Source organism: Lycorma delicatula, chromosome 4 (genome assembly GCF_047948215.1).
Source record: "Lycorma delicatula isolate Av1 chromosome 4, ASM4794821v1, whole genome shotgun sequence".
Taxonomy (NCBI): Eukaryota; Metazoa; Arthropoda; class Insecta; order Hemiptera; family Fulgoridae; genus Lycorma; species Lycorma delicatula.
The window spans coordinates 178,249,887-178,276,666 of NC_134458.1; the positions used below are offsets into that span (position 1 = coordinate 178,249,887).

At 26.9% G+C, this 26,780-nt stretch overlaps 1 protein-coding gene across 3 annotated transcripts in view; it reads left to right on the top strand.

Annotated features, from left to right (window-relative positions):
- Positions 1 to 26,139, top strand: part of Picot (putative inorganic phosphate cotransporter protein picot) — a 385,272-nt gene extending 359,133 nt beyond the window's left edge. For all 3 annotated transcript variants that reach the window (XM_075364767.1, XM_075364765.1, XM_075364766.1), the window contains exons 8-9: positions 3,584 to 3,825; positions 4,983 to 26,139. In XM_075364767.1, the coding sequence (XP_075220882.1) occupies positions 3,584 to 3,825; positions 4,983 to 5,156 (416 nt within the window). In that variant the 3' untranslated portion in view covers positions 5,157 to 26,139. The remainder of the gene's footprint in view (positions 1 to 3,583; positions 3,826 to 4,982) is intronic.
- The last annotated feature ends 641 nt before the right edge of the window (positions 26,140 to 26,780 follow it).

Consider the following 26,780-nt stretch of genomic DNA (forward strand, 5'->3'; position numbering starts at 1 on the left):
CAGTTAGTGGGACCACCATAAAAATTTTTGAATTAAACTGTTGAAGAAGAATTAACTATAAATTAATTTTTAGATAAGTTAAGGGTCTACTAGCTTCATATGAAATTTGTGGAATTATTTAAATTATTTGCAGTTATAAGAAGTTATCAAAATTAACTTGTGTTAAGTATTTGGTGTTTTTAAATTGTTATTGACCATGTAGCATTATGTCAAGTAGCAGAATCGCTATATTTAACTTGAAAGTGCTTGTGTTGATTCCTAATTCATATAAAAATATGCTGTTTTTTAACCCATTAATAAACTGCCTTTTTTATAGCAATTTATTTTTTTTTAAACAGTGTTGTTATTTTGTTTAAGAAATTAACTTTTTCTATCAAGTTAGTGGGTCTTCATTTGTTAAAGGTTGCCTTGAAAAAAATTATTAATTGGTAAAAAGTGGCTAATTTGAGTTACTCCATTATTGTAATAGCTACGTTGAGCAGATTTTCAATATTTTAAATTATATGATGAATTATACATGTGATAAAAAAATCACATAGTTATTTTTTTATTAAGATGTTAAGATCTAACCTGCTTTCTAATCTGAAATACTTGAAACCAATGCTACCTTTAAATTAGAAAATCTGTAATTAATTTAAAACCACCCCGTTTCTAAATATATTAAAAATTGTGTAATCTGGTTTGTTGGATCTCGGCAATTGCATTCTAACTCAAGTAATACTTAAAGATAGTAATATTTAAATACTATGTGCGGATCCTCAAATTATTTAAAAGACTAATTTGTTGTGACTTAACAAATTATATTATTTATTTGTATTTAAATCCCTGCACAAGTTAACTGTGCAGGGATTTAAATACAAATAACTAAATTAAACTAAAAAAATTACATGATTCATTTACTGTTGGAAAATTCCAAATTCTCTCCTAGTATAGATTTCTGTAACTGTATATAAACATTTTTTTTTTTTAATTGGTCTCGCTAACGATATTAAATTGGCAGATAACTTATTAATGAATTAAGTTATTTATGAATTTGAATTTTGGTAATATAACAGTTTAATTTACAAATTTTCTAATCGGTCAGTTTAAAATATGTGTAATTGATTTGTAATATTGTATTATACAATTTGCCTTGCAATGTACTTGTGTATTAATTATGTTTTGAGAACATGTAATTGAGATTTAAAATATTGTGAATTCTCCTTATTTGTAATTTAATTATATTCATTTATCTTTGCCCCACATTTTTATGTATTCACAGACAATGTGTTGGTTTAGGTACCTGATAATTATATAATGGTGTGAATATTTTAATGACAAAATTTTTAATTTTCTATTAACATATCACACTAAAAAATAAGAATATAAACATCTAACTTCCTTGAAATAAAAAAAATTAAATTATATTCTCTTAAAATTGAAACCATTAAATTAATTACAGTGTTATAATTGAGTACATTTGCACACAACATAATATTAACATTTTCAGTGTTAAGAATGGACACTACCAAAGAGTATGCTTACATTTGTATTATGAAAATCAGTATAAACCTGACTTTTTTTTTACATTTATTTATAAAGGAAACAATTTAAAAAATATTTATTGCTTTTCTATATAGCTTCCCTGAACTTCTACACCATTTTTCCCAACATATGTGAAGTTAGTGGATCCCATCTTCATAAAAAGTTAGAGCACACCATGACCCCAATTGTGCACACTCTATTTTGTTGTCGCTCTGGAATTAATACCCTTCTATTGCCTCCTTCAATGGCCCAAATGAAAAAAGAAAATGGGGAATCTGACTGTACAGAGGATATTTTAATGTTTCATAGCAAATATTTTCCAGTTTTCCTGATTATAAATGGTTGTGTGATGTCTGGCATTGTTTAAAGGACAATCACATCTCTGATTGACTGGCAGTACTTTTTCTTTCTGTTGGCAGCTTTCACTTGTCCAAGAGTGGCAGTAATATGCAGCATTTTTCAGTGTGATGTTATGGAGAAGATCGACGAGGAATATGCCTTTTCAGGCATGTAATTGCAAAAAATGATTTCTCTTTCATTAAAATTAATTCAGAAGCCTTTGGTAAATTTCCTGTTGTGCCTGTTTCTGATTTTGGGATTAAAGTCTTTGAATCCACCTCGCACAAACTTGGCAGAACTCTTGCTATTTGTGGTAATGAAATAGACACTTCTATAACTGATAACCATTTCCTCTGAAGCAATTTCATCAACCATAAAGTCCTGATTGTCTTCAGTGAAGTCATGGATCAATCAGTTGTTGTCAAAGGACACAATTTTTCTTGAATGTTTGTTGTGACTACAGTTTCACATCGTCCTTCAAATTTTCTTGCCCAGTGATACGTTTGGGTACGTGATAATATCATACCCCCAAATTGGACATCCAGTCTAGTAAAAAATTTAGGAGGGTTTGATGCTCTCGTTAGTAAGAAATTCATAATAATACATTGCATAGCCGTTGATGAAATTTCTTGCTCTGACATGACACTACTGACCAGAGAGACATGAATGCTGAGCTGGTTAGAGCATCCAACCCCTTCCCATTTTTCACCATCAACATCTCTCTATGCCAGCCTACTCAGAAGTCAGGAAGACAAAAGTCCGATTTATATTTGACTGATGCTCATTCACTAGTAAAATTTCATCAAGTTTAATTCATTGAAACCAATATAATCACCTGAACAGAAAGTTTACTAGTACATAGTTAATCAGCATTTTTTAATGCGCATTGTAATAATAATACTGCATTTATCATACAAATTAGTATGCCTGCACTGGTACTAGGACTGACAACTACAAGGTCTATTCAGAAAATAACCAAACATTTTTAATTACTCATCAGTAGAGATATTTAGTGGCTCCTTGGAATTTTTCTTTATTTCTGAAATTAAAATCAATGATGAAAGGATGCCAATTTGAGACTATTGATAACATTAAACCAAATTCATTATGGACCTTAAAGGCCATTTCAAATGAAGCTAGCCAGGACTGCTTCACAAAGTGGAAACACCACTGGGAAAAATGTATGAATAGAGTAGGGGAATACTTTGAAAGGGACAAGAACCAGTAATCTGTAAAATTAATAAAAATTAAAAAAATAAAGTTTGGTTATTTTCTGAACAGACCTTGTTTCTAATCATATCTTATGTAATCTCCACTCCTTAGTATGTTCTCTACGAATCCATTTATCGGAAGTTATTTTATATGTTGTAATTGAAAAATATTAATTTTAGTGAACAGGTTTTAATTTGCTTTATTGTAATAATTCATTGTATCATAATTTTATTCATTATTGGGCATGTGAGCAAATGTTTATTTGAAAACCAATACTTGTTTCTTTTTTACATTTTAATATTGCTAAAAGGCTAATTAATTATATAGTTTTTGCATTGTAAATAATTGTGTTGGGTCTTAAAATTTGTAAAAGTGAACATTGATCTAGGCTTTATAAAACTTGTGATTATCTGCAAGTTATTATCAACCTTGTGAATATTTAAATCATGTTAAATTTTTAAGAAAAATAATTATCAATAGAAGTCTTAATTAAATTTATTTTTAATAGGTCAATATGGACCAGCTATTGCATTAGTGGCTGCATCATATACAGGTTGTAATCCGTACCTTACAGTAGCAATTTTAACAATTGGTGTTGGTTTTAATGGTGGAATATACTCTGGATTTAAAGTGAATCATTTAGATATTTCACCAAGGTTTGCTGGTGTTTTAATGTCAATTACAAACTGTCTTGGTAATCTTGCTGGTTTACTTGCTCCAGTGACTGCAGGAAAGATTGTCCATCAACGGGTGTGTATTAAATACTTTTTTTTTTTAATCCATCATTAAAATATTCTATTAGTAAGTTAAAATTATTGACATGATATGTTTCTATGTATGACAAAAGTTGGTTTTCCAAGAAAAGCAAGGCAAACCAAAAAAATAACCAATAGAATAATAAAAATGTTTGGGCTAATGACCATAGCAATTGATGCCTAAAAAAAAAATTATTCTGATCAGTATATTATAATATACTTTATAAACCATGTCAGCAAACTGTAGGTCTGCTATTCCATGTTTAAGAAAAAATAATTGCTTGGACAGGTCAAGGTAAATACTTAATAAAAATATTCAGTTAATTATAAAAAAGTAGTTAAATCCCTAGCCACCGTATTAATGTTTAAGAATGATAAGTACATGGAATAAGTAAAACTAATATATGATAATAATTACAAAAGTTAGCAATTTAGGTGTATTTACAAATGTCATTCAGTAATGTTACTAATAACTGTAGAAAATGATTATTTATTCAATAACAGTGAAATGAAACTAATGCTACTTTTCAACTTAATCTTCAGCTGCATTTTTCACTTTTCTATCTTTCTGTGAGCTTTCTTCTTCAAGTGGTAAAGAATTGTTTACGGTAGAGTCTGAGCAATTCTTGATCTGCTCCCTGTTGCCAGAAGATTAAACAAAAAAGAATCTGATGGTACGAGATTGGTTAGTTTCAGCAGTGACCGTTTAAATGGTCACTGCTGAAACTAACCTTCAAAAGAAATCTTAAGATAAGAGTAAATCTCTGCTTAAACATATTTTTTTTTTAATGCAGGTATCAGGGAATGAAACTTTTAAATTACTCTACTAGGAACGGAGGTAAAAAATATATTTTTATGTATAATTTTCTACACTAATTACTGGCTTTCTTCAGTTGAACTGAAGTTCACTGTAATAATACAGAAAAGAAAAAACTTAAATATGGTATAAAAGGTGTAAAATTCAATTTTTTCCATTAAGTAGTTTTTAAAAAAATAACTTTGAAAAGAATGACTAGAATTTTTTTAATGATGCATACTGTAGCTGCATTTCAGAATGGTAGTATTGAGTAACAAATATCAGCACCCATTATTTTTATAATTATGTTACATTATTTAACCAAACATTATATTTACATATTTTCTAATTTTCAGCCGACACAAGCAGCATGGCGAGAGGTTTTCTTCATATCTGCAGCAGTGTATGTATTTTGTAATACAATTTATCTAATATTTGGTTCTGGCGTACGGCAGTCATGGGATAATCCTAGCACAGATAAACCAGTCCAACCAAAAAAACAGGTCGATATTGAAGATACACCACAGTGATATTAAATGTATACAAATTATTAATTAAGATATATTATTTCATAGATTTAGTTAATATTTAATTATTATTTAATAACTAATAATTTATTAGGTACTACATACAAGTAATTTAGCAGTTGTCTTATATTTATTTAATATTTATATGCATATTTTGTAGAAGTAAAATATTTGTATATAATGAGATTTATATTTGATATATATTTATATATATAATATATTTTAATTTCTATATTATAATGTCAAACTGTAAATTTAAAATAGTTATTTGAAATTGTTTCATGTTTAAATTATAAATAATTTTTAAGGTACTAATTATTTTTAATATAAATCAACTTATTGATTAGTTTTAAATAAAGAATAAAATGTTCATTCCATTTATATTTAAATATTTGATTATCAGTTTGTTTTGATGAAAAATTAATTAATTTATCAATGTTTCTCAAATAATTTGTGTAATATAATACAGTTACAATATTATTTTGTTAATTTTTGTTTATAATATGGTTATGTAGGTTCTCCATTTAAAAATCTCTCCCCACTTTTTAATTAGAATTTATTCAGTACAAGTATACATTCATCGAAGGATAAAACAGTATCATCTTTGATATCCCAGAGTGTGTTATAACAACTTAATATTTCTGTATATCGATTGATTGTGAAAATGTCCTATTTGATTTATTTTCACCAGCTATTTTTTTGTTGAATAACAATTAAAAATGAAATCAAATTATCTTTGTAACCATTATTTATTTTTGTGTCCTCTATAATTATGGTTAAAAAATTTCAGGACTAAAATTCAGGATACTTTACAAATTCCTTAATTTCAAATTCAGGTTCATTAAAAGGAATAAAAACAACTATTATATCTTGCTTAGTTTCACTTCTGAGAAAAGATCTATCTAGGATTAATAGGTCAGCTTATATATTTCTTCTTTGGTGAAGTATGTAATTGAGTATTGAAGCAACAACAGACCTGCTGTAGGATTTATAGAATGGAATTGAAGCAACAACAGACCTGTTGTAGAATGTATAGATTGGACCTGCAGTAAATCAAAAACACATAGAACATCCAATCAGAAGAACCATAACAGTTATAAAAGAATAATTATAATAAAATATTTTATATTTCATAAAGCAATTGGTATATGAATATCTTATTTATATTTCATTAGACAGCATTAAAATTTTGAATATCTTAGAAATTTGGGTGTTATTTGTTATAAGAACTTATTTATACCAAATGTGGATATTCTCATTCTCTTCTCCAAGCCCATTTTTCAAGTGTTAGTAGATAGCATTTATAGAGATTAAACAAGGGGTTGAAAGATGCTGATTGGAGTTAAAATGGTTGCTTTAAATTGCATTATAGTAAAATAAAAACTGGGTTCCCCAACATGTATATAAATTACATCACAGCTTAGAACACCTTCTACAGATCTGATGACCAAATTACAATTCAGTTTTACTATTATAAGGTACATAGAAAACAAAACATTTTTATTTCAATTTCACTCTTTTTTTATGAATTAGATTAATTCTTTCTGTAGTGAAGATTTTGAAGGATAATAGAACCATACAATAGTACAGTTGTAGTTATTAACAATGATCGGTGTTGTTTTTCAATTGATGTCCCAAAAATAAATTATTGTTATACATTTGTAATCTGGATCAGTTGGACATGGAGTACCTAATATTTGGCCAGTTTATTTTTTTCTAACAAGTTTTAAAGGAAAATATATTAAGTGAACATTTAATCCTTAAATTATTGTGTGTTAACTAGTATTTAATTAATGTAGTTATTATTATGTATTTAAGTTAGTTTATATTAGTTTGTATTGTTTTATGTTAAATAGTTACTGTATAAATTATTTGTAATTTATATTTAATTTTTGTGATTTTTGTTTATATAATTTATAATTATTTTTGAAGTTACTATTATAAAGCAATAAAATTAGAGGGAGATTTGTTTATATTTAATTTTTTTTGTTTAAAATTTATGTGTTAAATAATTTTCCCTTATATCAAGAGAGAAAAGTTGTTAAAAGTATTTAGAAATTATTTTTCTGTAAAATGTAGTTTGTGATATAATTGTATTAAAAGTTGTATTTGTTTTTTTATGAACACTCTTTCTCAGTGTCAATATATAGTTTACTTCTTTGGTATAGTGGCTTTGGGGCTTTTTATGTTTTGGTTGGTAGGTACATCTGTTCTGTATCAAGAATATAAGCATACTGGGATAGTGGGAATTATGTCTTAAATAATATTAGGATTGTTGGTTTACCTTTATGTAAATTGCTGTATTATTAATGTGAAAAGTCAATGAAAATAATATGAAAAAGCCAGTGTAACTATATAATAATTATTGTCGATGTAGCTGGTTAATGCTTATAAAGTATCTTGACAGTTACAACAATTAACTTGTATAAGAAATATTGTGAATGATAGATGGCGAAAATCACTGTATCAGTTTTTGTATTGTAGTCTGAAAGAAACTGTCTTTCTTAGTTAGTGAGAATTTTTACCATATTATTTATAATTTACTTCATTTCTATCATATCAGTATTGTACAATGTTACATTCACTTTGTTATTAATAGCATTACTTCTCATAATCAAGACTATATTAAAGATTTGCTAGACATTAGCAATTTAAATTAAATAAATGTTGCTTTTATCATTTATTTTAACCCACATTAATATTTAAAAAATGTTAATACAACTTACTTTCTGATATTTTTCTTCTGAAAGACCTTTTTTGATTTAATCTTGTAATTTTGATCCATTCCTTAAACTGATTTACCTGTTGCATCGTAATTAATGGCATCCATTGTAAGATTGAAATACTTCTTTGAAGTATGTAATCAAATAATATATTTGATTTATATTGTATTTTTTAGATATAAATGTTTATATGGTTCAAATCTGGTGAGATTTTGGTTTTTATGATGTACTATGTATAAAATCTTCATGTTGTAATTAATTCCTTTATATGTATATCCTGTTTCTAAGAGATGATTCTTCAGTTAATTGTGTTGTTTAATCTCTATAAACATTCTTTTTGTATCTGTGTCAGTATAGTATAACATGTACTGCATCAAATAATCTGGTTGCGTATTTACTCAGAGATGTAAAGAACACTTACAGGCATTACATTAAAAAAAAAAGAATCAATTTTAGTGAATCATCTCAGAAACAGGACAAGTATGTAAAGTGTTAACCCTTTGTGGTCGGACAGCCAGTATATCTGGCCATAGCTCGCTCTTAGCTAGTTCAGAATATTTGCGGTACTAGCAGTGCTCACAGCTCGAATGGCCAGCAGGACTGACTGCCATCTTGACTGTTTTGCCCCACTAGCTCGGAATTATTTTTCAGTCATTCCTAAATATTTACATAAGGCATTTAATTTTTAAAAAAATGTCAATATAATTTTTATTTATTGATACACAAAGAGTAGCTTAACATAGTTTTGATTTAAGTTTTACTTTTCTGAATATAACATAACAAAATAATATTTAAAAAGAAACATTGTAGTATAAGAATATTGTCTAACACATTTGTTTAACTTCTAGCTAGATCGTGGTTTATTTTTCAGAATGGTATTTTTCAAAGCATTTGCCCATTTGTAGTCCAGGGTGTTTCTGACAGGTCTTGTAAAAAAGTTTGCTTCGTTTTCTTTCTTCTCCAGGTCTTCTGTCACTGCAAACAGTGCAGTCTTTTGTTAAAAGACTACGCTGGGAAACAAAAAAAAAAGATTGGGAAATGTAATACACAATTAGTTGAAAGGCTGTCCGATAGGTTACAGCACTAGTCACAGAACACAAAGTATATAATCACAATCACATCAAGTACACTGTTTCTATAGCAATATTTTTTGAGTAGACAGTACTGCTGGCCGTCTGGATGTTCAAGGAACTTTAATCTGGCCATCTGAGCTGTGAGGAATGCAATTGTGCAAACAATTCTGACTTGACAGGTAAAATGGCTACAGCCAAAACTACTGACCACCCAACCCCAGTGAACTAATTTTAAATCCATCATCTGACCACAAAGGTTGAAAACAATTGCAAATTTTACACAATGTAAAATAAAAACTGTTCTTGCATTAATAAAAGATTTCAATGCAGTTAAAAATTTTCAAATTTAAAAATACATTAAATTTGACAAGAACAACACATAACCCCCAACTGAGATTTTTTAAGCAAAATAAAAATGAAGGTTGTATTATGTATACGTTCTAGATACATTCTATTCTATTGCAAAGTGGTAATATATATTCCTTCAAGTAATTTATAGAAATGCTTTTTTAATTAATGTTATTTCTTCAATTTTTTTTTTTATTTTGTGGTTTTTCATGCGTAGAGTTAGATTTCCACTAATCTGTCTACGAGTTAAAATTTTAACTCGGAAATAATTTTTCTGATTATTTAAAGGTAAAGAAAATGTACGATAGAGTTAAACAAAAATCCTACAACGTACCAAGATTTAACTGTCAAGATTGTTTAAAGTTTTTCCAGTACAAAGTCATGGATAAAATGTTAAATTGTATGGTTTTATCTTTAAAATATTTGACAATGATTAAGAATTTATATACTAATTAATTTTTAAATAGAAATGTTCTAATTTCATAAAGTAAAGATGTAAATCATGTTTAAAAAACTTCAAAATATCTGGTTTAAAAAAAAGTTACTTTTAAATTATGGAGCATTAAAAATAAGTAAATATACATTTCTTATTACTCTGCAGTTTGATTTCTACTTTGTTCAGTGCTCTTGTATCAAACTGATAACTGTAATTGTATGTTAAAATAATAAAGATGCATTCATGTACTAAGTGGATATCATTCTGTAATGTATATATATATATATATATGCTTTTATAAAAATTTAAATAAGAGAGTAAACCTATATGATTGTATTATTTAGCTATTTATTACTTGCTTTTTACGATTAATATTGACTTGGTTATTTCTTGAAAAATTATTTTTTTAAATAGTTAAGTATCGTTTAAAAGTCTTATAAATTATATTAATTTACACTTAACCAAATTCACTTTTTCGGGAGAAATCTTAACACTTTGAATCCAATCTATTTTGGATGTACATAGTACAGGCTCACCTGAAAAAGTTGGAAGTTTTTGAAGCCTATAAAAAGTTATAGAAAATGTTTTCTTTCTGAGGAGAAGATAATGCCCCTAAAAAAAAAAAACATGTAATATTTTATTTTAACATAAATTTTGTTATCATAAGTATTCATAGATTTAAAAAGCCTTAAAAGTATCACTACTTTTCATGATCCTTTCCATGCTTCTTTCAACAGAATAAAATAGCTGCTTTCGAAAGATTACAGTCATCCATTTATTGTGTTCATTTGACCTAATTAATAACCAATGAATAATTTGTTTTTTGTCATTCATTTAATCTATTTTCTCTTTAAACAACCTCTTACAGAGTGAAAGAACTTCATTTCGACTGTTTGCATTTTACTTAATTCTATTTGTTTGGTTAGGAAGGATTTACTCTTCTATATCAGTTTTTGCAAACCCTCATCAACTTTGTAATATTTCAGTCATGTTAAAATACGTAGTTGAAAACAACTTATAGTTGTTTTCAACAACTTTTGCACAGATTGCTTGAAAGCTGTTGTGAAAATTAATAATTTGGACTGCATTGTATTTAACAAATTAGTCAATGTATTTAAAATATAATTTGTGCCATAGGAATTTTTCGGTGGAATGCCAAAAATGTTGATTTTTTTTCTAGCATAAATTTAATTTAATTTTAATTACCAGCAAAGTTACGAAGCACTAAAGATATTTTTAGGACAACTAATTTATTAATAGGTTGTTTAATAACACTTAAATATTTTTAAAAAATTGTAGTGATCATTATGTAAAACAGTATCATGATTTTTAATGCCACCTTCACTTGATTTATATCTTGGTTTGCCCTTAGTTTGAATAAAATTTGTTAGTATGAGAAAGACCAGCTAAATTGAACTAAACAACTGTAAAGAAATAAAAAACAAGAACACATGTAATTGATTTTAATTCAGAAATAAATAGCATGTCATATCAGACCTATATACTTACACTTCAAAGTGTTAAAGTGTGCTTATTGTTTATACTAATTTAAATCCACAGTAATGTTGAGTGTATAAATCTCCTCATTTCTCATGTAATGTCTATAATAAATATGTTGATGTTTTACAGTGTGAGATAAACTAATTTTAACACTCATTATTATTTTAGTGGATTAATGTTAACAGAAAAAGTGAATAAATAAATATTATATATATATATATATATTTGATTGTTTAAGCAGTATTATTTAAAAATATTGCTGTATTTAATGGTTAATAAAACTAAATTATTCGAAAGAATCCTAATTTTATGATATATTTTAGCCTTTTTTCATGTAAAAACAAATGTTAGTGTTTAAAAATATTTTATGCATTATGTTAATAAGTTTATGAATATAATTAAAATAAAGTGAAGATGTTAATAGTTTATTCATACACAGAAATTTTTTTAATAGCTTTATTTATTTTAATGATAGATTAACATTTAAAATAAATGTATTACCAGTTTCCAAATTAAATTTTCATTACTTTGGTTTAATATAATTTTTTATAACATTTCTTTTTGATATTTAGAAAAGAAATTAATTTATTTACATGATTTACTGTAAAAATGGTATTAATCTATAGCGTAAAAAATTGTTTCCATAATTGATGATCAAATGAAATCTGTTTAATAGATTATTCATTTATCATCATTCCAGGGGGCTGATCATCTACGAAAGTGTGGTGGTGGGATGGAGACTCTCAACTGGTTGTTGAGAAAAGGAGAAAAAATTTTGAAAACAAATGGTTTTGGTCTGGATGTAAAAAATAAGACTATTTGTGATTAATTTAACTTTTTAAGGGCTTTGTGTCCATATAATCCCATCAAAAAAAAAAATTATATGATTTTCTCATAATTTTAAATTTTAATTGATTTGTTGAATGTTATATAGTACCTTGGTTTTAAGTGTAATAGCTTAAAATGTCACTTCTTTTATGAGTACAGCTTATGTATTTCCATAGCCTTCCAGTTAGTTATCAGGCTGGTATAACTGCATTGGATTGATCATGTGGTTTAAGTTTCCTCATTAATCTGTTGTAGATTAATAACTTTCTAAAATTTCTGAGTTCAAATTATGTTTGGTTTCTATTAAATTACAATATTTATCATTTTAATTATAGATTACATCACCAAATTGACTTATCAATTCTTTTTTATGACAATATTTCAAGTAAAATAAAGTAATTTGATATTTAATTTTTTTTATTTTTAAGTAAATAAATTTTTTTAGATTAGATTAAAATTATTGTTCTTAAGAAGTAATAATTTTCTGCCCAGTACTGATCCATTAATTTAATTGGGCTTTGATTTTATGCTTATAAGCTCACTTCCTATGTCCCAAGTTTGTTTGAGTGTAATAAACAAAATCACATTTTTAAATATATCAATTATAAAATTATAAAATTTATTACTAAAATTAGTAATAAATAAAATGTGTGAAATAATATGAAATTAAAAAGTAGGATGCTGTAGAAGTAAAAGATAAATCATGAAATAAAGAAATTATATAATTTTTTTTTATAAAAACATCCTTTAGTTTATTCTTTTCTTATTTTTCAAATTTCTTTGAAAGGTCAAATTTTACTTTAGTGTGTAAAATTTAAAATTGTACAGTGAACTAATAGGTTAACTAGAAAGAGTTAGGTTATCTGAACTACATTTCTTTTACATAATTGGGGATTCTCACAGGTTTTGTATTTGAGATACCACCACTGTTACTGCTCCATCACTTAAACTGATAATTTTCTGCTGTTCACAGGATTTTAGATTGTAGGGAAGAAACTTTAAATATTTTGTTGTGTAGTTTTGTTTTTATAAAAAGAAAAAAAACGAGTGTTGCTCTAAATGTGTACAAAAATTTCCTCTTAATGCATTAAATTTGTTACTTTTATTTTACTTTATATATTTAACAGATTGAATCTGTTAGTCATGGAGGGATTATGAAATCCAGTTTTACCCTACTGGCAATTAAAGCTTAATACTTTTGTATAGTCACTGGACAAGAAAAAGTCCCTAGTCATTTTACTGGTAGCCTTCCCCACCAGATCACACCAAAGATATATTTATTCCCTTTATAGGCATTATTAATGCCTATAGTATTGTCTGTGTGAGCCTAGCAGGGTCTGACTTTCACTCGTAGAACACAAAATGAAACATAAAAGGTTTGATAGATAGGAAAATAAGTGGTTGAAAAAAAGATGATCATCTTCCTTTGAAAAATTCAAATGGTTTAAATAATCTTGTCTAGAGAAAAGTCTTAGAACCCTTCTGAGAGAGGATAGAGGGTATCCCACTTACAGTGCTACAGGATATTTTTACTCGGATAGAAGCATCACATTACTGATAAACAATTTTGTACTGACCAGCTTAAATATAGGGTGGTTGTTTCATTTCCTCTAAAAATTGAAAAAGTCATCTAAGGTCAAGTACAGGGATTCTAAAGGAACAATCTTGCTCATCCCTGAAATTATGTGGTTTGTGTAATTATCCAATTGAACTGTAAACCATTCACCTAGACTGTTGGTAAACAGATCATTCAACAGATTCTTAAATCTACATTTTGGAACTGATAATTCATTAAAAAATAATAAATAAATCTTATTATGTTTTGTTTTAGAAATGTTTGTAATATTAACTTATTTAAATTAAAATTATAATTAACTATTTTTAATTTCTTAGTTAATATTATTATAATTACTTTGAATTCCCTGTGATTATTAATTTTTAATAATATTCTATTTATATAAAGTACATAATGTAGTTAAAAGTTATATTAATATGTAGTTAATAGAGTTATGATTAATATTGTACGTTGTTAAAATTATCATAAAATTAATTTTTTAATATAAATATATATTTTTATCATGTAAATAACACCAAAATTATACCGTGGCATATAATTTTAGATCTGAATTTTTTAGTTTGTATTTTAAAATCGGTCATAATAATGATGTCTAGTATTAAAATACTTAAAATATTAGTAGTTTAATACGTTTTGTATTTAGTAAGACAAAAGTTACAGCTGTTACTAATTAATAACAAAAATAATGTTATTCGGAATCTGATACCATCAAGGAAATGTTCTTTGAAAACGTTTTATTGAGCTGACTAAAAATCTGGTAACACCATATTGTTTATTATCTTCATCTAATATTGTTGGAATTCTTGTAAAAAAAATTGAACTTAAATATGATTAACTTTGTTCATGAGAATTTAAATGTTAATGTTACTTTTTCTGTAAAATAAAAAGGAGATTTTTGTACTACAGAAATATAATATTTTGCAATAGTTTTTCCATACATATGAGTTCTGTAACCTTTATTGTTACACCTTTGAACCAAAGGGATGCTTATTCTATTGTTTTCTTTTTGTGTTTTACACTCATAGTATTTATACTTAATTGTTATTTAAACAATGAGAATGTCTACACTGAGGTTTAATCATTACCGTCAACCATATTAATACCGTATCGGATAACGTTTCTTAGCATACAATATGTAATAAAAATTTTTCATTATGCCAGCATTGTTTACTTATTGATTTATGTGACAATTCCATTTTGTTGAATAGTATTATGAAATTAACTAAAATTTAAAAATTATTAAATAAAGTAACTTCTTTCAGAGTAATGAAATGCTTCTTCTGAATTACCTTTTAAGAGGTAATACAACTTCACCAAAAAAGCTGCTGCTTAAATGGTTTTTAATAAAACAATGTGCATCCTAATAAAAGATATCCATTTTATATAATTTTTTTTTACATTTTATTGTGTAACAATGATGTTAAAGTATTCAAAGATACAAAGAAATATTCATTTATGTATTTGATAAAGACAAAAAATTTATTTCTGGGAGATGATGTAAAATAGACACATTTAAATGCAGTGATTTCAGCTCAAGACTGTGTATCAAAGCATATTAAAAACTGGCAGTGAAAAAGTTTTAAGATAAATTTTTAGTTTTTTAAAATTATTTTTATAAATTTAACAAATACCTATTGAAGTGCTGTAACTCATAACAGTAACATTTACTGTTACTATTATAGTAATAACAACTTTTTTAAATATTTTTTCATTATTTTTCTATGTTGTAATTGTTATTATTGTTATAATTTTCTTTGACGCTGTCATAACTCAATTCAAATTATATCAGGAATATTTTTAATTTGTTATTAACAGTTTTACTTGTATTTTTTTGGGGGGGTTTTTTGAGCAAAAAAATGCTTCAGCGTTATCGCCCAGAAAATGATTAACTGAAGGAATAACAATTGTGTGTATATATGCAACGTCATACATGATGGTCATTAATGAAGTGATTTTCATTGTTTTTTATCCCTAATAATTATCAGGTGCATATGAATATAATTGGGTTCAGTAGATAACATAAATTTTTCCTTTGCAATTTATATTCAGTAATACTTTATCGTACCAATTAAAAATATACTTTAACCAACTTATCTAAAAGTATCATTCAGATTAGATAAAAGTATAATAAAGTGGGCACTGAAGGTTTAATTATTATTCAGTTATAAGCTATTTTATTATATTTATTACTGTGAATATTATTGCTTTTTTATTAATTAAAGTATTTTACTTGATATAATGCTTATTGTATTAGTTTTTTTTTTTTTTTTTAATGAGAAATAAATAAAATGGAATAAAAACTTTTCATGTGTCAATTATGCTTCACAATTGATCTAATACAAACAAAAGGACATGTACAATTTTTTTTTCATAATCTATTTCTTTCATATTATTTATATATCAATTAGTTCATTTTTTAAAGAATGAAAGTTTTATTCACTGTAAAAATTAAACTTTAATTTGTCATTCTGTAATAGATTTACATATGACAAGAGTATTTTTAACTGGTTTTACACCCAATCTGTCCATCATTTCATTGCTTTGCTGTATAATATGCCTTGGGATTTTAAATCAGTTTTTTAAACCTTTATTTACTAAAATTGTTTGATTCATATAGCTGAAAATTACTTAACAGAATTTAAAGCTGTGATACTTACTATTTTATCATGTTATCTCTAAACTGTCATTAGGAACAACATTCTTACTAAAGCTCAAGCTCATTTTGGGAAAAAATGGTATGATAAAAAAAAGATATGTACAATGTAAATTGGAGCACTTTCCATCAATTTATGCTCAATGTGTAACTGGACAACTTGAAACACCAAAGAAGCTACAATGAAATAACAACACATAAAATTGACTAAACAGAACATGTGATGGGAGCAAGTCTTTTAAATTCTTTTAGGATTCTTTTAAAGTAAAGACTGTATGTTGATCTTCCTTTGATGAAATCAGTCAGGTGTTCCCCAATCATTGAATCAATAAATATTTCAAGGCGTTTTTCTATTACCGTTGGAGTATTTGTCACCTTTGTTTGTGAGTAGGTATGATAATAGCCTCTTTCCATTCCTCTGGCATAATTTCTTTCTTCCAGATTTCCACTCACAGTTTGTACAGATGCTTAGTCTCGCTCTCCTAGACTGCTTTCAATATCTCTGCTGTTATACCATCTTCACATAGGACCTTATTGTTTTTAAGTTCTCGAATTGCTTCCTTTACTTCTTATGATGAATTTGGGATCCAGGGCTGTACAATTAGGTGTTCCAAACTGCTCCTCTCGTCTCCCTTGTCTTCTAATACAGTAGCTCTGGAAAGTGTGCTCTTCAAACTTAAAGAACTTGACTGTTTTGTGCCACTATCAGAACCTTTATCCTTTACTCCAAGCATTTGGTGTGTAACATCTCCTAAAGAATCTGATGGTGAGATAAAAGTTTCTTGTATTGTTAGCAGTGCAATCTTCCTAGATTGGATAAAATTATTATTTTATCAATAATTCTTATTTTTTTCTTACGTAAAGTTCTGGTAGTTTCTCTGTGGTCTGACCCACAGCTCTTTTTACCCTAAGAATGTCTGTTGGTGATTGTATGACTGCAGTCAACAAGGACGTGGTTTATTTGGTTCTTTGTGGTACCATCTGATGAGTATCAAGTCTCTTTGTGGATTTTTTTTTTTAAAACATGCTAACCACTTTCATATCTCCAGCCAAACTGAGAAATCTGACCCCATTATCATTTGTTGTATATGAAAGGCTTTCTCTCTCTGAAACATGCTTCTGTAAATCTTCCTTCCCTATCTTGACATGAGAGATGTTCGCACAACCCTTACCTATACCTTCACTTCCTCACCACTGGGTCTGGCAGTATGATGTTTCCACTACTAAGCAGAGAATACTATGTAGAAGTATTGACCTTTGGCAGGGTATTTTATATATATATTCTACTAGCATCCCCATCACGGCTTTGCCTGTGCTATATGATTACTTGCATTTCTCATTGCAGTTACTTCAAGTAACCAGAAGCAGGTACAGCCAGTCGCATCGCACATAAAATAACAGTGGCAGTGACTGTGTTGTCACTGTTATCTTGAACCATAAGTCGATAAGCATAAAATTGCATGTAGGAAACTGTTTTATTTTGTTCATTATTATTTAGCGAAATATATAATAACCATTTTCACCCTTAAAAACATAAGGGGATATTGTAAACAATCATAAGAGCAATGAAACTGACACATGTTGTATATATCTCTAGCTTCTTTATCTTCATCAACCAGTAAAACAACAACTTCATTAGTAGTTGGAGCATTATAGTGACCCCTATGCTAGTTAACAGGTATATAATCAGCATGGATTATTAATTTAAAATCTTCCACATTAGCCAAAGGTCTGTTGTCAATATTGCATTTAAACTCTGATCAAATTATTATGTTCCAGCAAAACTTACTGGAGTGCTGCTATTAGTTCCTTCAAGTATGAAGAGAAGTTTGATCAGCATCAGAAAGAAAGTAAATTTGTAAAAATTGGTGATCGACATAATGTGCTGGAAATAAACTTCCTATACAATGGTAGACCTTGAATTTTAAACATAGACAAAATTCTCCTCTACAATTTGTTTAGCACCAAAAGAAGTCATCTGAATGAAATAAAGTGTTGTATTTTCTAACATTATCGAGAAAATGTTTTGACAAAGGATAAGATTCTAAAAATTAACCTCTTGAGAGGTTCTGGCAGCTCATTAAGTGTAGGAAGTGCTTTCCCGCCAGAAAATCACACACCAGGTGCTTCATCTTTACATTTTTTTGCAAAACAATAAAGATTTACAAAACAAGTTTGTAAATCTTTAATCTTTGTAATCTTTGGATTATATTAATATAAAGATTTACAAAACAAGTTTGTAAATCTTTAATCTTTGTAATCTTTGGATTATATTAATATAAAGATTTACAAAACAAGTTTGTAAATCTTTATATTAATATAATCCAAATGAGGATCGTATTCAGAAACAGATCTGAACTTTAAAGTGGCTTTCCTATATTGTATAACATTAACTGGACGTACATCATAAGAAAAAGTAATTTCGCTTTGTTGAATTAATCAATTGTTCATTTGGTATAATGTCAGAAGCATGATCTCATTTGAGAAAGTCGAGCCTCATGTAAACGCAATGTAGACATTCACCTTGCATTGTAGTTTTTCTACCAGTATTTCTTCTCTTCTGTTTCAGCATGATTTTAGTAAAAGAACCCAATAAATGCCACCAAAATAGATCTAGATACTGTTCAATAATTCAAAAAAGATATCACCAAATGAGTGAACAAATATTTATTTCCTATCACAGAACCAATATACCATATTATCTAAGAAATCGAATACAATTGCATTAACCTAAAATAGATTATGAAGCGCAACATCTCCATCAACTAGCAAGACCCTATATATTATGTATGCATGCATTGAAGCATTATCTTTTTAATGTTTTTTCAACATGAAATAAATATCTAAAGCCTTCTCGGTTATGCAAAGAAACATGGGTCAAAATTTGGTTGCAATTGATAGAGTAGTTTTTTTGTTTATCCCAAACAATCAAAACCCCTCTTCTTTATATAGTAGTATAAATGTAGATTTTAAGTTATAATCGAAAAATAATTATTTTTTATTTAATTCACTTTTTGTCATTCTCTTACTTTGTCCGTTGTAGTTTTAGGGGTATTTTACCTTTGAATCATTAAGAATCCTTAATTTTTTTTTAAATGATGTAATCCTGGAGTTGTCAGTACCTGTACTATCAAAACAGAGTTCCTGAGAGGTTTTTATTTAATAATTTGAAAATTAATAAAAGAACATATAACATAAATAAGTTAGAAATAACATATTTAATCAAAATAAATTGCCAAAATAGGATTAATAAAAATAAAAAAATATAGAATCATTTTCTACACTCTTCTGTGGTGACATTTTGATCCTGCAATGTGAAATACATGATCAGAAAATGTGCTAAATTAATCCAAATTAAGTATGTTATGATTATCCTTTATTCTCTATAAAAACTGGTGGAGGGGTAATATTAATACAACTAATTAAAAATAACATGCTAATTTACAGTGCACTAAATTGAATTATCATGGCACTATGAGGTGTGTTATTTATTAATAGTTCATAAAGGTATAAATTAGTAAGGCCTGCAATAAGTAGATATTGCAGGATAAATTTATGTGTATCTTATAAAACCATTCTATAAAAATATAGTTAAGTGTGGAAATTAACTTTAATTATGTTTCTGAATTTAGCAAAAAAGAAAAATTATTAATTTCCATTTTTATAAGAATTTATATCAACTGAATCTTGTGTCAGTTGATTTTTTCATACAAAATGAGAAAAATTTGATAAGAATATTTTTTGAATATCAATTGGAATAGTTGCTAAAGTGCCGTTCAAAATGTCTAAGTTGCTCTCAGCAAATCTTTTCGAAATTGGGTTATTTATGGGAAAAATTTATTAAACACACCTACAGCTGTTGGCTTTTTTCCTTGTTTAACATCCTTCCATGTTAGTATATTGCTCATTGTAATGTTCCAGCTGTTGGAGAACCATGTGGTTGTAAGGTGTGCCATTACACTATTCTCTTACCCAAGGTCTATTTTTTTTATTTTAAGAAAGAAGTTTCATAATAACTTTTATTAGTCATTGGCTACCATACAGATTTGTCGTTCATGATGTAAAATTAAATGAAATTATTTTAAAAAATCTTGTTTAATGGACAGTAGTTATGTTTATAAAGTTAAACTGTTGTATTTACTTGTTAAAAGACATCAAGTATGCATTCTATACAAATACAAAATAATTTATACAAAATACTAGTTTTTAATAATACTGTTTTAAAATTATTTTTATTTTTACCTAATGCCACACTGCATTCATTTGCTTTTGTATCATTTTTATTGTTACATCAAAAGATCACTGAAGATAAAAGAGTGTTTTTTTTAATGCAGCATTAAAAAACCAATTTTAAAATTAAAAATATTAAAAATGAATTTGGTTTGGTTTTTCAATAGAAATTAATGCATTCAGTTGTCTGTTATCCATTCAGTTGCACAGCATATTTTATTTGGAAGGTTCTGAGTTTGAGTCCAGGTTAGGCTTGGAATTTTTTCACTTATTGCAAAACGCACTTATAAAAAAAGAAGTTAGGGTAGATATGGGCATAGACCTGTATTTATTACTAGAGAAAAAATAAGTATTTCATGATACTGGAAAAGTGTATAGTAGTTATTTAACATAGCAAGAAAACAGTCATTATGAATAATAAGTAAATTGATGCTGAATTAAAACTATTTTAATACAGCTTTATCTTTTACTGAAGGAAATTTTTATTAATTTATTTTGCTTTTTCTAATATTTTCACCCAAAAAATCAATAATTAGAGTGAGTATTCACCATAAATTCTGACATGCAAGATAAAATATTTTGGGATCTAGAATATAATTTAAAAAAGTAGATAAGTTGTATTATAAGGCTTAAATTATCATATATTTTTTTAGGTTTGTGAATTGTAACAAAAAATTTAACATAAATATTTTAAAAAAGGATTTTTTTTAATATATATATATATATTCTTTTTTTGTTTGGACCATCACATTAAAACAACATCTTTACTCTGCTTTTTGTTTCCTGTTCTGCCAGTACTCATTCATTCTCTGACTAATGTCGTCTCTTTATACATTTTTTCTAAGTTGTGGCCAAAATGTCTTATTTTTACAATGTCTAAATATCTAACTTTAGATATTTTTGATTTCTTGTTATCTTTTAGTTTTAATTTAGAAAGATGATAAATATTCTTTTTGTTAATTTGTATTTTTAATATTTATGTACAACAAAAGATAATTTCTTCATTGTTATTTTTATTATAAGTTTGCTAAGGTTGTTTTTGTTTGTTTTTTAGTGCATACAAATGGTTTAATAATTTTGACACTTCAAAATTAAAATTAGGTGTTCTCACACCTAAATTGCATATGTATGAAATGCAGAGTTATCCTTGTAACCTCACACGAAGTAATGATAATTGACCTACACCCAAGTTAACAAAGTTACAAGAGCAAAAAATCTTATTATAAATAGTTAGTTGTTAATCTGTTTATGCCCATTTGGCTATCTAATTCAGTTAAATATGCTTTTTATGATTACATAGTACATCTTGAGCAACCTTTTTTTTATAAAATAATGTCTTCATTATTCCACCAGTCAAAAATAAATTTTTCATTAGCCTTGTACTTGGCTCACCCTTTATTATCTGTATTTTTTTGTGAAATTACTGCTTTTAACATAAAATATCTTATTTCACATAACTAACCAGTAAAATTATTAAATGTAAAAGTAAAATCATGATCTATCAAAAAAAAAATTTTTTTTTTTAATAATTTTATAATTTGTAGGAAAGGGTTTCTAATAGCAACTACACTTTCAGGAATGTTTACTGCGTTTTCTAATGGTCTCAACCTACCACATTTGGTGTTACTGTCCATCAGTGAAGTAAGCGATTTAAACTATAGTGATAACACTATAGTTTAAATTTAATTTACATGGCAGATCTCTCATTAATCAAACAAAATTCCCATCAAAATGAAGTTTGGCTTTTACGTTGGAATTTATAGTAATTACTTTTTTTTTATGATTATTTATAAAAATGTAACTTAATTTATAGTTTTAAAAATATCTCCAGTCATACTTCATAATTCTCAAGATATATTCCTAAAATTTCTCGTTCACAAAATGTTTTTAATTGGGAGGCATACCACCCTATCTATAATGTTAAATTACAAGATTTTATATTCCTTTTCCTCAACATCCTGTAATTCAATTGATCTGAGATTTATAAAGCATAGTTTTTGAAGCAATTTAGGGAAATAGTTTTTTTAAATTTTGTATTAGAAGTGAAGTTGTATTAAAAAAAAAAAAAAAGGCTAAAAAACATGATTTTCAATTTCTAATTTTTTTGTTCATAAATGCTTGTAATTTTTCTTCACTCAAATATTAGTGTATGTAAGTGAGAATACCCAAAAAAATCATTCCTATATCTTTCTTAGACGTTGAGAAAAAAGTACATAAGCCAAAAAAATAAAGTTTTAAATACATAGTTTTTTACCTGTCAATACATTCCTTAAGTATATGATGAGCCTGCAGATTGATCCTCTTCTTCTAAGACATCTAACACTGTCTTACCCTGCTTTTTTGTCAGTTCATTCAGTTTATGATCAGCTCTAACAATCCTTCCTCTTATCAAGTGATTTTATCACCTGGGAACAATTGATACCAACAGTGATTTTTAGTCTTTTCAAAACTAAGCATTTGATAATATTCCCTTTATTAAAAGTACTTATGGCTTCATATATACAAAGCTTAAGTGTTTGAAACCCAACAAAGACGGTTTTTGGCACTCATGCCAAAAATTACGCTGTTGAGTGATTAATTAGGGTTCTGCATTTTACTTTTTATGCACCTTACCAAAAGATCTTTACCTGTTAGGTTATTTCGTTCATGAAAACAGCTGGTAAATGAAAGTACTTTGATTTTATGATTTACCTTCTGCCTTGGCTTTTTGAAACCAGTTATCAGCACCAAAGTTGAACTGAAATGGAAAAACTCCACCCACACTGCTTTATACATTAAATTTTCAGTATTAATATTAATTATAACTGTCAGTCTATTGTCCATTCAGAGAACTGCCATCACTAAATTTCATCCATCTGTACCTTAATTTTAGATTTCTACGACACTTTCCCATCATCATTTCCTCTGTATATGAAAAAGATTTTAAATCCCCAATTTTAATTCATGTATCGCACATTTCAGGTAAGTAACTGCTCATAAATCTTTGCTCCATTGATCTCCCCCCACTACACCATTGTAGTTTGCCAATCAAGAAATTGTGTGTTCATTGGTCAGTCTTTCTGCACCTACAGTGTTTGGTCATGATGTGGTCATTTTACCTGTGTCATGCTTGTTGCTGTAACGATACCATTGAGCGACATGAAACCACATTTCTGCCTTGTACCATCAGTGCTATACCTACTTCCTTCATTCACTTGAACTGCTTCATCTACAGCTTCCAACATTACATCTTCACAATTATAAACAGCATGTTTAATAATTTTATACCTATTGAATCGGGATTTAAGAAGATTTAAAATCCCACTCAATATGAGAGCAGAAATGTATCCTCTGCCTATCACATTTATATCATATTAAGTATATTCTCTATCATCACAATTGGTTTTAATAGAGGATGAGGAGAAAAAGCTTTTATTAGCACCACAGTTAAGAGTTTCAATGTCATGACCAATTAATTCTTTTGGATAAATTTACTTTCAAATTACCACCACAACCCCGACATGACCGAAATAACTGTTTTCATCATTTGCATTCATGAATTCAATATACTTGTGCAGAGATTCTGAAGTCATTTATCTAAAGAGCTTCTACTAAAACTTTTACTTTATCAGATTGAAGAGTAGTTGATATATTTCCCTTTTCACTAGTCAAGGTTATGTTTTGATACAAAATTATAAATATGATATAGAGAGCTATATAAATATGTTGTTTTATGCTTTTTAAAACCTTTTGTGACCTAGGCACACGTTTGTAATTATCAAAACAGGAACTGCCAACCCAACATTTCAAAACTATGTCAAAGACAAATTATGAAGCACATTTATTTTGAAATATGCAAATGTCGAATAATTTTTATTAAATATTTAAAACTTTGTATAGAATAAATTATACAAAAAAATTTTTTTTTGAGTACAACCCCTTCCATCAGTTAATTACAAATTCAGTTTTATGTCAACCTGTTAAGCCAAAAATTTAATAATTTTAAAACTATTATTTTATCAACATTCCAGTGTGGTATGATTTACCTTATGTATAAATTTATATATATAAATTTTATCAAAAATTAAACTGATACCCTAGTAAAAGTAGTAGAAACAGCATTTACATAAGTGCTAGATTTTTTTTCAGGTACATTTAAGAACCAAATAAATATTTATTCTCAGTTTTTAAAAGAGTATTACTAGTTTTTAAATTGTAAATTTATTAAATATTTTTAATTGTAATAAAATATAATGTATTAGATATAACTACAGGGTTTCTACATTAAAATATAGACCACTAATTATTTTATTCATTTAGGTTTATGGCCTGCTCTAAAAATTTAGCTTTTAGTTTAAATCAATTTAGAGAAAAGTACTTTTCAAGAAGTCTTGTTGATGTGTACAGTTTAAAAATTTAAGAGATTTGATGATCCATATAAGTTCAAATTAATTTTTTTGTAAAAAATTCACAGTCATTAGAAATTATTCTACTATGGTTGTAGAAAATTGTATATATATATATAACACTTTTGTATACAAAGTTATTACACATGTTACACAAGTGATGTACAATTTTGATCTTTCATGTTTTATTATGGATTTTTTTTTTTAAGTTAAAAAGAAGCTGTTAAAACATCTTTTTTACATGCATTAAAATAATACAAACAAAATATATATAATGTGGTTACATTTCTTGTATGACTTATCATTATGTGTAATCATGTGTATTCTTCAGTATACGAAATTACTGAGATCTTGTTGGGTAATAACCAGTAATGGTTATGTATACAGAGGTACATTTTGCATTATAATTAGTTTAAAGCACGATTTATGTGATAAACCCCCCCCTCTCAAAGCTTAATATCTGTAATCATATTGATAAATTTTTAATGTAAAGTTTTTAAATTTTAATTCTTGTTAATCTAATATTCTGATGAAAATTTCTACAAAGTATTCATTAACATTGAGAAAAAATGCTACAAGATTTTATTTTATAAAATAAATCCTATAACCAAATTTTCAATTTTTCCACTCTCATACAAGGTAATTGTAAAAAAATTGACAGGGAACAGAAGTTCCTTAAACACTGCAGAACATTATTTACAAAATGACCATTCTACACCAACAGCCATGTGATTGCATTATGTTAATCTAATAGTACAAGTACAAAGAAATGTAGCTACAGTCCATTGAACAGAGGTGTAAATATTTTTTAATACATAAAAAAATTGATTTTCTACTTCAAAATTATGTATTAGCAGTTAACACTGAATTGCATGTTTATTATGTCTTTTTAAACTTTTTAAGATGAAAATAGTTGAAAATACTATGTATATTGTTTGTTAAATAATAAGAATAAAATTTATTTAACTTTATAAAATTATGTATAAAGTTTTAAAATAAACCTTTGGTATTTTGTGTATTATTACACAATTTATATGAAATTAAATATTCTATGTGTTGTTTTATTTGGCGATTTGGTTTATAAATTTGGTCCTATACTTCTTTAAAAGTCTCACTTTCTATTGTAATGAAAATATCTATAATATTGTAATCAAATAACTACTACAATTATAATGTCAAATATTACAGCTTGTGGTCAGATATAAAAAATTATATACTGCTTCAGAATTATTCATTTTTTGTTACCTTTTTTAAGTGTAAATATACTTACTATGCATCCCTTAACATTATTATTTAATATAAACAATACTTCATAAAATAATTTGACTGTTACATTCAGTTTACAAAATATATCTAAAATGCATTTTATGTCAAGGTTTTGAAAATTATCCATTAACTGGGAAAACAATCAGACTCTCAAAATGACTCAATTTATATTCGTTTTAACAAGACCTTTGGAATCAAGGCTCTGAATGATAGCTTTTTAGATGTACTTCAAAAAATTACTTTTGACTTGCTTTTATATACAAATGTTGGAAAAAATATTAAAAAATAGGTCTAAATTAAATTCTGTAAAAAAATTCATAAGGTTTTTTACACAGTGTTTTAGGAAAAACTATGTATTTGTATTCTCAAATACTAAATTCTTAAAAAAAAATATAAAAATATGTATCCTTGGTTTTCAGTATTTTAATTATCAATGTATCAAGTGTAAGTTTTTATTATTATTTTTAAAAAAATTAACTTTATTTTCATTGAAAGTTTGTGATGAAAGTAGTAAGAAAATTGATGCATATTTTTAAAAATTTGAATACAGTTATTTTGTTATATAGTTATCTATGAAATCTTTATGCTGTGATTTTCCTAGTTCTTGCT